General features: G+C 43.3%; 1 protein-coding gene across 6 annotated transcripts in view; it reads right to left on the bottom strand.

The window, feature by feature from the left end:
• Window positions 1-2,955: 2,955 nt before the first annotated feature.
• The window catches only part of NCKIPSD (NCK interacting protein with SH3 domain), a 100,498-nt gene continuing 89,256 nt past the window's right edge, over window positions 2,956-14,197 (bottom strand). For 2 of the 6 annotated variants that reach the window (XM_066617686.1, XM_066617690.1), the window contains exons 10-14: window positions 13,560-13,688; window positions 9,523-9,615; window positions 6,347-6,519; window positions 5,578-5,619; window positions 2,956-4,564 (exon numbers count right to left, since the gene is read on the bottom strand). In XM_066617686.1, coding sequence (XP_066473783.1) covers window positions 4,361-4,564; window positions 5,578-5,619; window positions 6,347-6,519; window positions 9,523-9,615; window positions 13,560-13,688 — 641 coding nt within the window. In that variant the 3' untranslated portion in view covers window positions 2,956-4,360. Of the gene's footprint in view, window positions 4,565-5,577; window positions 5,661-6,346; window positions 6,520-9,522; window positions 9,616-13,559; window positions 13,689-14,197 lie in introns of all 6 variants that reach the window. The other 4 variants (XM_066617689.1, XR_010793907.1, XM_066617687.1 and 1 more) reach the window with 4 other exon arrangements.

Genomic DNA, 14,197 nt, shown 5'->3' with positions numbered 1-14,197 from the left:
CTGTTGCGGTTCCAAAGGCATGCTTCAGCAGGACAGCGAAGAAAATCCCAAACAAGGTTGGTGCAAGAACACAGCCCTGCTTCACTCCGCTTTGGATGTCAAAGGGGTCTGATGTGGAGCCATCGAAGACAACAGTGCCCTTCATGTCCTTGTGGAAGGAGCTGATGATGCTGAGGAGCCTGGGTGGACATCCAATCTTGGGGAGAATCTTGAAGAGGCCGTCCCTGCTGACCAGGTCGAAAGCCTTCGTGAAATCTGTGAAGGCTATAAAGAGTGGCTGTCGTTGTTCCCTGCATTTCTCCTGCAGTTGTCTAAGGGAGAATACCATATCAGTGGTAGACCTGTTGGCTCGGAATCGGCACTGTGATTCTGGATAAATGCTCTCTGCAAGTACCTGGAGCCTCTTTAGTACAACTCGGGCAAACAACTTTCCTACAACGCTAAGGAGAGAGATGCCACGGTAGTTGTTGCAGTCACCCCTGTCGCCCTTGTTCTTGTACAGCGTGATGATGTTTGCATCCCTCATGTCTTGAGGTACTCCACCTTCTCTCCAGCAGAGACAGAGGATTTCATGCAGCTCAGTGACGATGATCTCTTTGCAGCACTTTAGGACTTCAGCAGGGATGCTGTCTTTTCCAGGTGCCTTGCCAAAGGCAAGGGAGTCCAGGGCCACGTGAAGTTCTTCTAGGGTTGGTTCACTGTCAAGCTCCTCCAGCACAGGCAGGCACTCAATGTTGTTCAGCGCTTCTTCGGTGACTACATTTTCTCTGGAATATAGCTCAGAGTAGTGCTGCACCCAGCGTTCCATCTGCTGCATCCGATCCTGGATGACCTCGCCTGTGGCAGACTTCAGAGGGGCAATTTTCTTCTGTGTTGGACCTAGGGCCTGCTTGATACCATCAAGAAACCTTAGAAATAGCAAACTGCTTTTTCCATTTCCTTCTAAAGAAGCTTTTTGATGCAATTTTAAAACAGACTACAGTTAGATGTGCAACACATACTTGGACTCCTAATCACTAGGTCACTTTGACTTGCTTGGTATCAAGTGCTGAAAAGGTAATAGCATATCATGGATTAAGTACCAGCTGATAAGTTGATCCACTTATTCATCCCTTAAGTGCTCAGTGTCATGGGAAGAATACTTGCCCAGAGTGGTCAGCTTCTGGTTTTAATCTGCAGAAAACACACCTTGCCTACAGCCAGTCTATGCTACCTGTAGAGCCAATCATATGACAGGGAGCATCTGAATAGACTTCAATGATTTATCCTGATTGGAGAAGGGAAGAGAGTGGTTGTCAAGTGAAAATAAAAACATAGTCAAAGAACAGAGATCATTACACTCAACTTTTCAGAGACAAAAATGCAAGTTGCACCTCACAAGAGCCAAAACCTCTGAGGGATGCTTTAAGCAAAAAGAGAAGATTGTCTCCCAAAGTTTATTTGTTCTCATGATCTAGCTTTTGGCACTGGGGCAAGGCAAAGAAACTATCAAGACACCCAAGGTGACAAAGCAGCTGTAATTGAATCACTTTAATCAAGTGAACATACAGGGATGCAGAGACTCAAAGCAGGTTCCATGGTGCTAGCTGCCTGCACCACTCACTCCTGGGATGCTATAAAACATACATTAACTCATATGAAGAGATACAGAACTAAAGATGGTGTTATACCTGTGCAATGAAAAACTCATGCATTAATTGGTGCCTGTCTGTACTCTGCATAAGAGATGTGCACTGGGATGAGTCTATAGAGGGAGTGCTTCCTATTTGCAAAGTCCTTTGCTTTCATTGCAGTGACACAGATTTCATGACAGATTCTTGCAAAGCATGGAAAACTTGTTAGCCCATGTAAACTACACAAGCACTGTTCTCTCTGAGCTCAGAATAACCAATTTCTGCCCAGCTCACAGGTGTACGTATTTAATCCCTGTTGTGTATATGCAACATTGGGCAGAAATGGCTTAAGATAGCCTATGGGGCAGATTCCAAGAAAGAAGCCTAAGGGAAGAAGATCCTCTCAGGTATAACTAATTTTCTTCTTTTATAATTTATGTATGCTCCATTTTGTCACATGATTTAGTGAGATCAGGACACTGTATGCATCATCCATTCCCTGTTACATTATTCTTGTTACTTCACCACTCAAGCTAGTAGCAGTTATGTCTAAATGACAACTACAAAAATCTGTAGGTTAAAACATGATCAAGCCAATCTAAACACAGCCACAACCCCCCAGTATGTGGCTAAGATGGATTCACCTTTGAAAAAGAACTGTCAGGACTGTGTGATGGGAGATACAACCAACTCTAATTCACATCTAACTCAGAAGTCACAGCAGATTTACAAACTCATTCATTGTTTTACGGCCTGTGCTAAAGGAACTAAGAATTGTTGGACTGTCCTGTTTACCATGCTGCAGACCAAGTTGAATGTCCAATGCTTCCCTAAAATTCTACCCTAGAGGAGGACATCATTTTGGAAGGGGCAGCAGAGACAAGAGTGTTTTGCTTCCCTAGAAAAGGTGGATTAGTCCCAGCTCAAACTGGGACTCCCAATGCTCAAACGTTATGCTCCCAATAAAGAATTCTAGGGCATTCTATCCACATACACTGGAGACTGGCCATGCCAAATGGAAGAGTGCCAGAAACTGTTAACAGCCCAGGTGCAACTGGAATGCCTGGGAATTGTGCCACCCTAAGCAATAAGCTTACCCACTCATATCTCCAAGCTGGCCTGAGGTAGGGAGCAGTCAAAGGAGGTACAGGGAAAGAAGGCTTTGAGGTCAACGGCTTTATGTAGTTTCAGGTACCAACTCCTGCATCATATGTCCCAAAGTTACAACAGGTGAGCTGTGTAAAACAGCAATCTAGTGTTTTGCTGTATACTCTGACCTTTCATAAAGCACACTCACCGGCAGAAAGACACTGAACACAGAAATGCTGCCAAACAGAAACAGTGGTTCTCCAAGGACTACATTTATTTCACACTATGAAAATACAAATCCCTTTCCAATTATTTTTTTAAACATTTTGTTTAAAAACAGGGCTGTTCACTAGTCCCAGACAGTGACTCCCAAATAATGTTTTGCTCATCTGCCTGAAACCGCTGGGCCAATGCCAAGGGTTCCCTGCATGGATCTGGTTCACATTATGCTCAGAGGCTATACAAATATTTCCAGTTTTTATTTAAGCTACTTCTACACCAGAGGTTGCAAAGCTCTTGTTTACCTATTGCAAAGCACTTTTGCAGCGTGCATGCTTATTAAGATATTACAGACCCGTATTAGTACGTAAGCCTGTCTGAAAGATCCACATGGGAAAGTGGGCAAACTCATTTTGCTAGAGGCCTGAAGGAATTAGACAAAAAAAAAAAAGGTGTTCTCCCAACTTGTGCATATTAAGGAGCAGAACTATCAGACATTGGGCTTAAAGCAGCCTTCAGGACATGAAAAAGGTAAAGCTAGGCAAAACCAATTGCTGCTAAGCTCAAGGCAAGTAACACCCCGAGGCTGAAAAAGGGTATTGTGAGCTGCTTTCTACAAATGCGCAAGTCTTTGTCTGTGCAGTGCCAGAGGCAACAAGGCCAGCACACAGCCAACAACAGCTTTCATAGAGGACACCATAGCGATGAGTCTAAGCAGCAGGTCTTTTAAAGGATCCTCATTCTTCTGCTGGTGCAATGTGCAAGAAATTCAAGTTTAAATGCCACTACGAAAAGCAGTTACAAAGCAGGTGTTGGCTTACTTAGACTACTTCTTTGAAAGGTGGGTTAGCTATAACCCACATTATCAAGCAGTGGGTGAAAAAGGACCAAACATCTCACTGGACAGAGTATTAAGAGCAGCAAGCACCTTTCTTGCTAGGACTTAGCATATTGGCACTAGATGCAGCAGACAAGTTGTTACAAAAAGCTTCTACCAAACACTAGCCTACTCCACTTGGTAGCTGCAGGGCAAGAAATGGATGCTTATGACAGAGACCTCTTGCTTTGGGTTCCTAGACATAGCTCAAAGACACTCAGATCCAAGCTCTGTCTTCTTTCAGTGCAAAGGGACCAGAGACATGATAAATGGATTCTCCTACTCTTGTCAAAACATGTAATCTGCACATGACTGACAATTTCCCCTTCCTCTGCAACCTTTTTTTTCCTTCCCTAGGAGTAGACACATACAGGACGTCTTTAAATGTTCCTTTCATTGGCTTGCATTAACTGCTGAAACTTCTGTAGGGCCTCCTAGTACACCACTTAAACCTTAGGCCTCACTTGAAGGGATAACAAGATATGAGCAGTACTGTAAAGGGATGGGAAGGAGACATCCAAAGGAGGCATTTTGATTCCAAACAGTTCTCTCCCTGGGCCAGTTAGCTGGCTCCAGGAGATATTTCTGGGAACTCTTTGTAGATCTCACAGATGATCACTCTGTCCATCTGGCACTGCTGACCCTCCTCCTCTTCCATCATAATGCGCTGCAAGGTGCCCTGCAAGTCAGTGAAACGGTGCTTATGCTGCAAGTAGGGTGTGGACCGAATAATGGCATGCATCAGAGACAAGTACTCCATCCGCAGCTGGAGAAACAGAACACATGGAAATAGCATTAAACATTAGGTAATGCAACAGTAGCTGCTTTCTGGAAACATACACTCTGGAACACAACAACTATTTGGCAAGTGCAACAAATAGTGCAACAACTTTGTCCAGAAGCTGCACAAAACCTGCTTTGGTTTCAGAAGGCTTTTAACACTGCAGAGAACTGATTTTACATGTCTTATGTCTGTTACTGCAGCGTCACTTTTAATGTGCTGTTCCACCGTCCCTTGTTTTTGTGTTAACTTTCTCTCTAAATTGCTTTGTTTTACAACATGAAAAGCAGGGTATAAATATGGTGAATACATACATTCCTGAACAATTCCTAAACAGCTTGAACCCTAGTTATCCAAGAGATACCTGCTCCTGTGTGCGGGGGGGGGGGGGGGAGATGTGGGGAGAAGAGGAGGAAAAGAAGCTCACTGAGTGTTTGCATTCATTTATGGTTTTATATTTTGCTTTTTGCTATATTGTTAGCCACTTCAGGGCTTTGAAGCACTTGGTCTCCAAATTAAAAAAGGAAGATTTAAACATGTGCGCGCACACCGCCCCCTCATATTCCCACAGGAGCCCCCCCTTCAGAGTAGTTTTTGGAAGCCATTTGGCCAACCAATTGAATGGAATGACTTTCAAATAGTCACCTGTACACCCAGCTGCCTTGGGTGCCCTTCCGGGAGAAAGGCGGAACACAAATCTAATAAATAAATAAAATACTCTGAGCTGAGCAACAAGCACCCCAAAGCTAGATAGCCTCTTTTACTACAAGCAGATATAAGGCTATCCATGCACACAGTTATTACCTGCTACAAAAAGATGAATGCAAGCTCCAGAACAAAGTGTCAGCAAGATCTTGTTTTATATTGTGGAGAGTATATTATGACACTGGAGTTAAATGTATAGAGTCAAGCTGTAAGTGTTATACTAGAGTCAAGCTGTAAGTGTAAGTTTCAAGCTCAGTATGATAGCCAAAGGGAAAGATGCTATAAAACCCAACCTTTCTTTGCCACAGGCCGATTACCACATGAACTGGGAAGAGCTCCCCTCAAAAGAAGGCCAAGATATTTATTAGGTTCTGACCTACAAAATTTGAGACTGGTAATAGCATTACTAACAAATACTCTCAGCAGATATACAACATTAAAAATACTTATCCAAAAATAATCTTATTATGCTCGTATAGTGCAGTCAATTGCTTGCTTCTGGAAAGTGTTCAGGAACTGGTTGATCGGCAGGATCAGCATCTCAACAACTGAGAGACTGGAACCAAAACACATTCCTCTGCACTACCCATGCCACACTAGCTATTGATAAACAGGTGTTCTCAAGTAATTTCAAAATGCAGTACTGTAAATTTTTTAGGGCCCAGGCTCCTTAGGGGTGTAGCCTGTAGAATGGAAACCAGGAAGCAGTGCAGGCTCCAGACAGAGCACTGACACTACATGCTTCTAGTATAACATTACTACCAGGAAATGCACCCCTATGTTAGGACAGCAAAATATACACAGGATAGTAAAATTCCATGGGGCACAGGAAAAGGTGCCAAATAGGATAATGGCTGCAGAAGTCAGCTGAGAATCTCAGTTTTTCTAGAGCTTATGGATGAGAGGGTACACTTCTCAGAAGCCAAGGCAACATCCAGCCCTCTCAGACAGAGTCCAGGAAACCTCCACCTCCTCGCTTACACTAAGTTCTCCTCTCTTTTTCAAACTCCCAAAAATTTCTTTCCAAACTCCCAAAAAGTTCAAAAAACGTTCTTTCAGTACCTTTTCTCCAGGGGAGAGATCTGCAATCTGCCGCACAATTATGTCGATCATTACCATCATGTCTGTGTGGTAAAAGATATTTGCTGTATCCTTGCTAGCAAAGATGTCCTGCAGAAATTTCAACACTGAATGTGGTGGCTGAGGCTGGTGCTTGAAAATGCACACTGGATCGTCTAGTCACAGGGTAGAGAGGGAATGATGCTGTGTTTAGCAATATATAGGTCTAGCTCACTTGATCTGAAAGCAACAATTTACATACATTCATATAAATTAGCACACACACTTTCGCAGCATTTGTTCACATCAAAGTAGGAATGTGCAGATGCATAATGTCATATGCATGAGGTTCACTGTGCGCAAAGTAAATGCCAAATGAAGATTTAAGGGCGATTTAGAGGAAAGCTGTTTCAGACAGTTGGAATCTCTATGTAGAGTTAAACATTGTGTGCTTACTGGATTCACACACGCAAACACAATGACTGCAAATTCACAATTTGGGTTTCTGGATCAATATGGGGCAGATTCTGTGTGTTATTACTTGAAGTTCACGTGTAATTTAGAAGGTGATGCAGCTCTTCCATCTCCAGGGTTCTCTAACGGAAGAAGTGACATTTAACCAAAGTATCCTCCTTTTACATAGTTTTTTTTTGGTGGCATGGCTATGCCTTCTACTGAGAAAGCCCGCTGTCAAGCATACAGATGGTCATCCTCTACAGCAGGGTTTCTCAACCTTTTTCACTCATGGTCCCTTTCTGAGTCTTGCTTTTGCGGCTCCTCTCACAGATGCTGGCTGTTGCAAAAACAAAAGGTACTGACCATTTGCGTTGTTTATTCTAATAAGTGGTACTTTATTTCCAAACCAAGAAAATTCTTAAGACATAAAAGGTGTAGCAGCAGCAGCAATAAAGCCTACATAACAAAAATATTCTAATAATTGACACTTTATTCAGTATGATACTTGGGACAAATTCATCATGTGCCTGGCAGTTGAGTCTGGAGGGCCCCTTAGAAACTTGGTGTGCCCCCCTAATGTTTTTGTTTTTTTCCTACGTGGCCCCTAGAAGTATGAGGTTGCCCTCTGGAGGCCATATTGCTGATGGTGAGAACCACTGCCCAAGAGCATACAACTGAGTAATAGGAGACAGCATTGCCCACCATCATTTCCAGCATTGGTGAACTGGAGGCTATGACTACAAGAATCCTCAAATATGTATGAAATCAGGCAAGGCACAACATGAGATCTAGTTCAAGGTTCTGCAACATGACCCGGTCACTTAAAGCACATAGGGAGAGCAAAAATAACAAATAGTACATTATAGTGGACCCTTAAGCTTAAAGGAACATCTAAAAAGTGAAGCATGAACGTAAAAATCACGTTTGCAAACACCTGTGTAAGCAGGTGGGCTTGCCAAGCAACAGTGATTGGCTGAAGCTCCTGGTTAAGTCTATACTCTGTGGATATGCACTATATCCATGTTTCCTCATGTAAAACAGAGACATGACGTGGTCTACTAAAGTGTCGGGGGAAGGGCTCTGCAGCCTCCTCTCCTCAGTGCTTTACTCTAGATCTTCCTGCTCCCCCAGTTTATGCAAAAATTGGCATGAGCTGTATTCTGACAGGTGGGTGATGCTGCTGTCAACATTTTGTCTTTTCAAGTTTTCCACTTTTGAGCAGGCCACTTGGTTCCTGCTCTCCATGTGAAAACATGTGGATGCCGTGCCTGTACCCTATGGGGCTCTGTAAGGAACAGTGGCCCTCTTTTTCCTAGGGGAAGGAGAGAAGGGCTGTAGGTAAGCCCATGAGGATGGCCTTGCTTAAGGGTTACTGTTTGAAACAGTCCCTGAAAGCAAGGGACTATCAGTAGGCATTCTGGCAATGAGTGAGTTAAGGGGTTTGGAAGGCAGCCAAGCTGAAGAATACAAAAGCTATAAGCAGTTCTTGGCTTGTTAAGACCACAATTTTCAGTCTTGAAAAGGACTTAAACCAAGAGTAAAGAACTACAAGTACCAAACACAGGAAGAGTTATTTAACAGCAAATCAACAAACTAAAGCAGAGGGGGAGAAAGAAGGGCCCTCATGTTCCAAAAGGCATTATCCAGCATAACACTTTGTTAGAAAGCACAGGTGGAATACTTTGGCATTAGAATGTCTGGGAATACAGCTCTCCAGCTTTAAAAATGAAGTGCTTTACAAATATAGCAGGCTTAACATGATGCTCAAGGCTGGCAAAAGTAATCCTCAGGTTGATTGCGCAAACAGGGTGGTGAGTAGTGGTGCATGGAAATAACAGGATTCTCTACAAAGTTCGACTCTGGAGGACCCAATGAGTAATAAGTGCCACTGGGGTGAAAAGACAATGCTGAGCAACACATGCACACAAAAACTGGGAGTTCAGAATTCCAGGAAGGTTGGGCACAAAGACTCAGCCGTAGCTTCAAAGCCAGTGGCAAGACCACTCTGCTGAGCCATAAGTCTTTAGGAAAGAGGAAAGCAAAATGCAAAAAAAGAGGTGGTACTCCCTTGGGTTTGCTACAACAACCGTGAAGGCTAGAGGCATGCTTTTCATGGAAAAAAGGGGGAGGATATCAGGATTTATCAGTAGGTTCTTTATTCAAAACCGTATTCCCTGGCTATGTAGATTATCAAGACCCTAGGAAGTTGTTGCACAGAGACTTGCACTAAATATTTATTATACTTTTATCCTGTTTTGCAACCAAAACGGTTCTCAAGCAGCTACAGATATCTATTAAAATTTCATTTACAGAAACAGTTCTGAAGACGTCCTCCTCTCAGCCATCTGCCTGAGGAACTGCAGTACAAAATGTGGATACCTCTTATGTATCCTGAATATGGCTCCAAGATCAAATAGTCCTGGCATGTGATACTGCCACTAACCTACTGCTCACATTTTAGCAGGTTATTGAAAAGATCACTGCATTTGTGAGCAACTGTCCAGCTTCTCACACATTTCAGTAGGTCAGTCTTTGTATTACAAATGCAGAACTGATTTGCTCGGCCCAGAAATTTTAAAAGGCAGAAAACAGCATTTGAAGAGTTAGTGCTTGTCTCTCAAATACTGCCTCTCCACCATGACAGCAGGCACCTCTCCTCAAATCTACTCTAGCATTAGCTCTGCTACATTCTGGGAAAGTAATAGAACTGCCAGCAAACTCACCTCCCCGATTCAGAAGTAGCAGCACCTTTTCAGTGAAGGTTTTGACATTGGGATGCTTGCTCATAGTTACCATGATCACATTATGCTCAGGAACTAAGAAATAAGAATAGGCTTTATTAAAAATGACTGACTGCCTCATAATTATAATTTATAAACATCACAAATTAATGACAAGAGAGTATTATTCGGCTAAAAGAGCATATTGTAAATGTAATATCAAAACCCACCTTGATCCCTGAGTGACTTAACAGCTCTGAGCAATCTCAGTTCTTCATCTGCAAAATGGTTCTGATCTACCAACACAGGGTTGTTGTGAACAACAAACTACTGTAAAGCACCTGAACTTCAGGAGTGTGCAGTGTTATATATATAAAAAAGTATATATAATTTATATATATTTTTCTTTTGCAGAGAACAAATCACGTTAGTAACCTTTGCACTCGTTCATTTTGGATAACTCTTTCCTGACTGCAAAAACCATTAGTACCTCTTTAAAAAGAAGTATGCTTTGAAGGATACAAGACTTCTGGATTTGCTATTAAGTATTATCAGGTAAGCCTGTATGGAAATCAAATCAAGGATCACAAAACAAGCCCTCCTTTTGAATAATGTGCACATTGGTATTTCTGGAACCAGGTTTGTGTCTCATCTCCAAGTCACAACCAGCTCTCTGTTGAGAGTTTATGCCATGGAAGTCCATAGGAAGATTTAGGCTGTGCAACATGAATCACCCCTGTCCTCCAGCCAGCAGATACCTTGGATGTAACTCAGAAGGAAAGGAAAGAACATTCAGGTGAACTATATTTTTCAACCAGTGTACCATGAATGGTCTGCAGATGTGGAGCAGAAATTTGGGGAAGGGTCATTTATTAGTAAGGCCATCGGGGAATGTTAGCCCTCCACCAGCAGCACGGTGTGCCTTGTAAATTACAAAAAAACCTGATGGTGTGCCTTGACAATTTTAGCACATTGTTAGTGTGCCCTGCAATGAAAAAGGTTGAAAATCGCTGATAATTGGGAGTGGCAAGAAGTGAAACCAAGGTTGACCCAATATCACACAAGGATGGCCCACTGGCATCCATGCACATCCTGTAATCAATGACACTGTGCCACACAATATGGAAATGATGAGGTTACAGTCAAAGTTAGTAGGACTACCACAACGGCCCTATCTTCCCTATGCATTCATTCATTTTATTGATTTATTTATATTACTCTTTGGAAAAATTTTTGGGACATCAACATATGAATATTTCATTTGAGTGAAACATGCTCAAACCAAGATGCTATTGTCCCTGCCTGGCCAGGGCTACAACTGGACCAGCACAGACAACTGACTTTGCTCCATATCTTCCCTGATTCACGGTTTTTATCACCGGGAAAATGAAGGTTTTGGGGGGTTTTGTTTGAAAAGTATACATAAAGAAGAAATGTCCTTACCTGGCCATGGCTAATAGCAAGGAATGCAAAGACAGCAATAGTGCAGGAACACTTAAAACATAGGAGGGCCCCTGTATCCACAGATTAGGTTCGCAGCCCTCCCACACACATGCTCTCCGGAGTCAAGCGGAGCTATGCTGCTCTCACCTCCAGTGGGTTGTCTGAGCCCAGCAGAGGCCACTGACACCTGTCCATGGCATCTGACAGGCTCAGACAGAACCTTTGAGGCAAAAACACATGACTTCTGGTTTTTCCAAAAAACCAGAATTTATATGCTTTTGCCTCTGAGGCTCAGTGTGAGCCCAGCAGAGGCCGCAGATAGACATCAGCGGTCTTTGTGGGATCAAACGACCCTCCGGAGGCAAGGGCAGCAGAGTTCCCCTCCTCCCTGGAGGGGGTGCGCGTTTGTCCATATCCGCAGTTTCACTTAACCATGGGGGGTTCCAGAACGGAACCCTCATACATTTGGGGGCATACCTGTATACTGGTAAAATATTTACTCTGCTTCCACCAATGCCTCAGCAACACCTACTGCTTGCTCCACTGAAGGTGGTGGGTGCTCTTAGGACCATCAGAGAGCAAAATTCACATTTCAAGAAAGAGCACAGACACCCTGTACATGAAGGGAAATTTATAAAGCATTTCAGAAAGCACATGCTAAAATGAAATGTTACATTCAGTTTCTGGTTCTTTCTGCAATAGAGACAGATATTTCAATAACTTGAAAAATTTGGGAATAAAAATTACAAAATGCCACCCCATACAGAGACTATTATTTAATGAATTCTTGAACAGAAGTTCCAGCATCCCACTCTACCCCAGGTGGGCAGACATAATTCACAGAAATGCAGTGCCCATTAGGCACAATTGTGAAATTCCTGCAGCCAGTCAGCACAGCAAGGAAGATGAAAAAAGAAGTGAATGGCAGGGTAGAGTAAATCAACTTAATCAGCTTCTGTGAGATTCTGTGCAGAAAGTAAAAAAAAATCACCACATCCTGCCTATTAATGACATTCTTCCCCTTCTTTTCTATGTGGCATGGTACTGCAAGTATTCAAAGCTGCTTTAGCCACATAACTCTTCCCCCCCCCACCCCAGAAGCCACATGGAATGACATCACAAGTTAAAGCAGCAAGCAATTAAGACACAATACCTACATTGTGGTAGCACAAGAACTTGTCAAGATATTCAGAATTAACAAGACGTACCCTGATACCACAGTGTGTTCTGACCCGCCTATGACTGCGTGTCTGCAATCATCATCAGCAAAAATAAGTTAATCTGCTTCCCAGAAGGCTCAGCATGGCAAATATTCCAGGCAAAAATGCTGCCCAGCAGAATACCCTTATCAGACATGACTTCCAATGCTTCCACAACTAATGAGATTCACAAAGCACAGAAAGGGATAAGCAGAAGATCTGCCAGTCACTGGAAGAAGAAAGATGCCCAATAAACTGAAGAATTGTACTGATAAGGGCCCAAGTGAAGAACCATCTCCCTCAAATTAGGTGTTCTTAAAGGACTGAAACCCATGTAGCCAAGAAACTCTTGACACTAAGTCAGCATCCATAAGTGGTATATGAAATGGAAAGTGGTTCTGTTAAGTGTTGGTTGGTGTTGGATTAGAATTTTCCCCAGCAACTTCCCTTTCAAAACAAAAGGAATGAATTGTCACAAAAGCACTTGGAAATACACTAAGGCTGCGGTTTTCAAACTCGCCAGGAGTTTGAAAACCGCAGTAAGTCCTTGAAGGGGAGGGAGGCAGCAACGTGAAACCCAGGATCATGTTGCTCAGGGGGCTGCACGGACTGGGATTTGCTCACCAGTCCCTGCAGCAGCCTTCCTGGATTGCAGGGAACCCTGCACGCGCGTCTGTAGGGCTCCCTAGGCTTCGAAAAGTGGAAGTGGAGCAATTGCGCTTCACCTTCACTTTTCGAAGCCTGGGGAGCTGTGCAGGGCTCCCCGCACCCCGGGAGGCTGCTGCAGGCACTGGTGAGTGCATCCTAGTCCCTGCAGCCCCCTGATCCTGGGGACTACGTCATGCCTCCCCCCCTGCCCCTTAAGGGGGCAGAGGCCAGGGCCTTCAAGCTGGGGCATCATGATGTCCCAGTCTGAATACCACTGCACCAGGGATTTTTTTAAAACAGGATCTTCTCTATCTTTGTTGTTCATCAAATAATGGTGAAAAACAGTTTCTACTTTCCTGCCACCAATTCAGTGGCTAAAGATCAGGCCTGGCCAAGGAAAAATCTCCCCTGGAATGTTATAATGCTGCCCACATTCATGAAGGTGGCAGAACATCCCTTCTCCTTCAGTCCTGGGGGCATAAGGGAGAACAAAACAGCAGGAGATCAGAAAGGAGAACAAAACTGCAAGTCAGAAAGGATCTCTTTCAAGCATCCTTCCTAAGCATCCTTCGCAAAATCTGGCCTTGCACTTTCAGAACTGTGACCCTTTATCCATAGAATTTTCCTTCACCTGCAAAGAATGGCAAGTGTTCCATTTAAATCTCTGTCCTGCCCATCCCAAAAGCAGGTACTGCATTTTTTTTTTATCATCTCACTTAGGAAAAAAAAAAAAAAACATTCACCACTGACCTGGAATGTGAAGATTAAAAGCCAGAAGAACATTAATGAACAAGTCAGGTAGCTGGTCTGTGGTATCTGATGGCAACCCATCTTCAATTACATCCAACAGAAACTGCACAAACTGGGAATTGAGATGCTCTGAGTGAAATGAAAGGTGGTTAGAAATAGTAACTTTTGAAAATTACTCCACAATGGATTCTTCCTCTCCAATATCTAGAGCAAAAGGGAGCTGTAAATGCAGCTTCTAAATTTACAAACATGGGAAACGTCACATGAGGTTAATGCTACATGACTAATAGGACTGGTTAAGAAAAGCTACACTTGGATCATAGACATTGTTAGATTGAGGGACATCCACCCCCCAGGGCCAAATTTAACATCTGGCAGCAGACCAGGGTCTGTGAACCTACTGAAGAGCTGCAAAATAGCAGAGGACATGGCACAATTTGTATAAGAGAGGCCCTTAATATTTTCTCCAACTATCACTTTTACCTGGCCATCCTTGTTCTCAGCCAAATTTCTGGCAATGGATTTGCTGAGTTGCAGAGGAAAAACAGCTTGAGAAAGGTTAAGCACCCCACCCCTGCTACTTTTCCAATGCAAGCTGCATCTTCTCCACTTTATAGCTGTTTGGCAGAGACATGGGT

This window comes from Tiliqua scincoides, chromosome 2 (genome assembly GCF_035046505.1).
Source record: "Tiliqua scincoides isolate rTilSci1 chromosome 2, rTilSci1.hap2, whole genome shotgun sequence".
Classification (NCBI taxonomy): Eukaryota; Metazoa; Chordata; class Lepidosauria; order Squamata; family Scincidae; genus Tiliqua; species Tiliqua scincoides.
The sequence above is the reverse complement of the archived record's forward strand: the minus strand, read 5'-3'. Positions and strand labels throughout refer to the sequence as shown.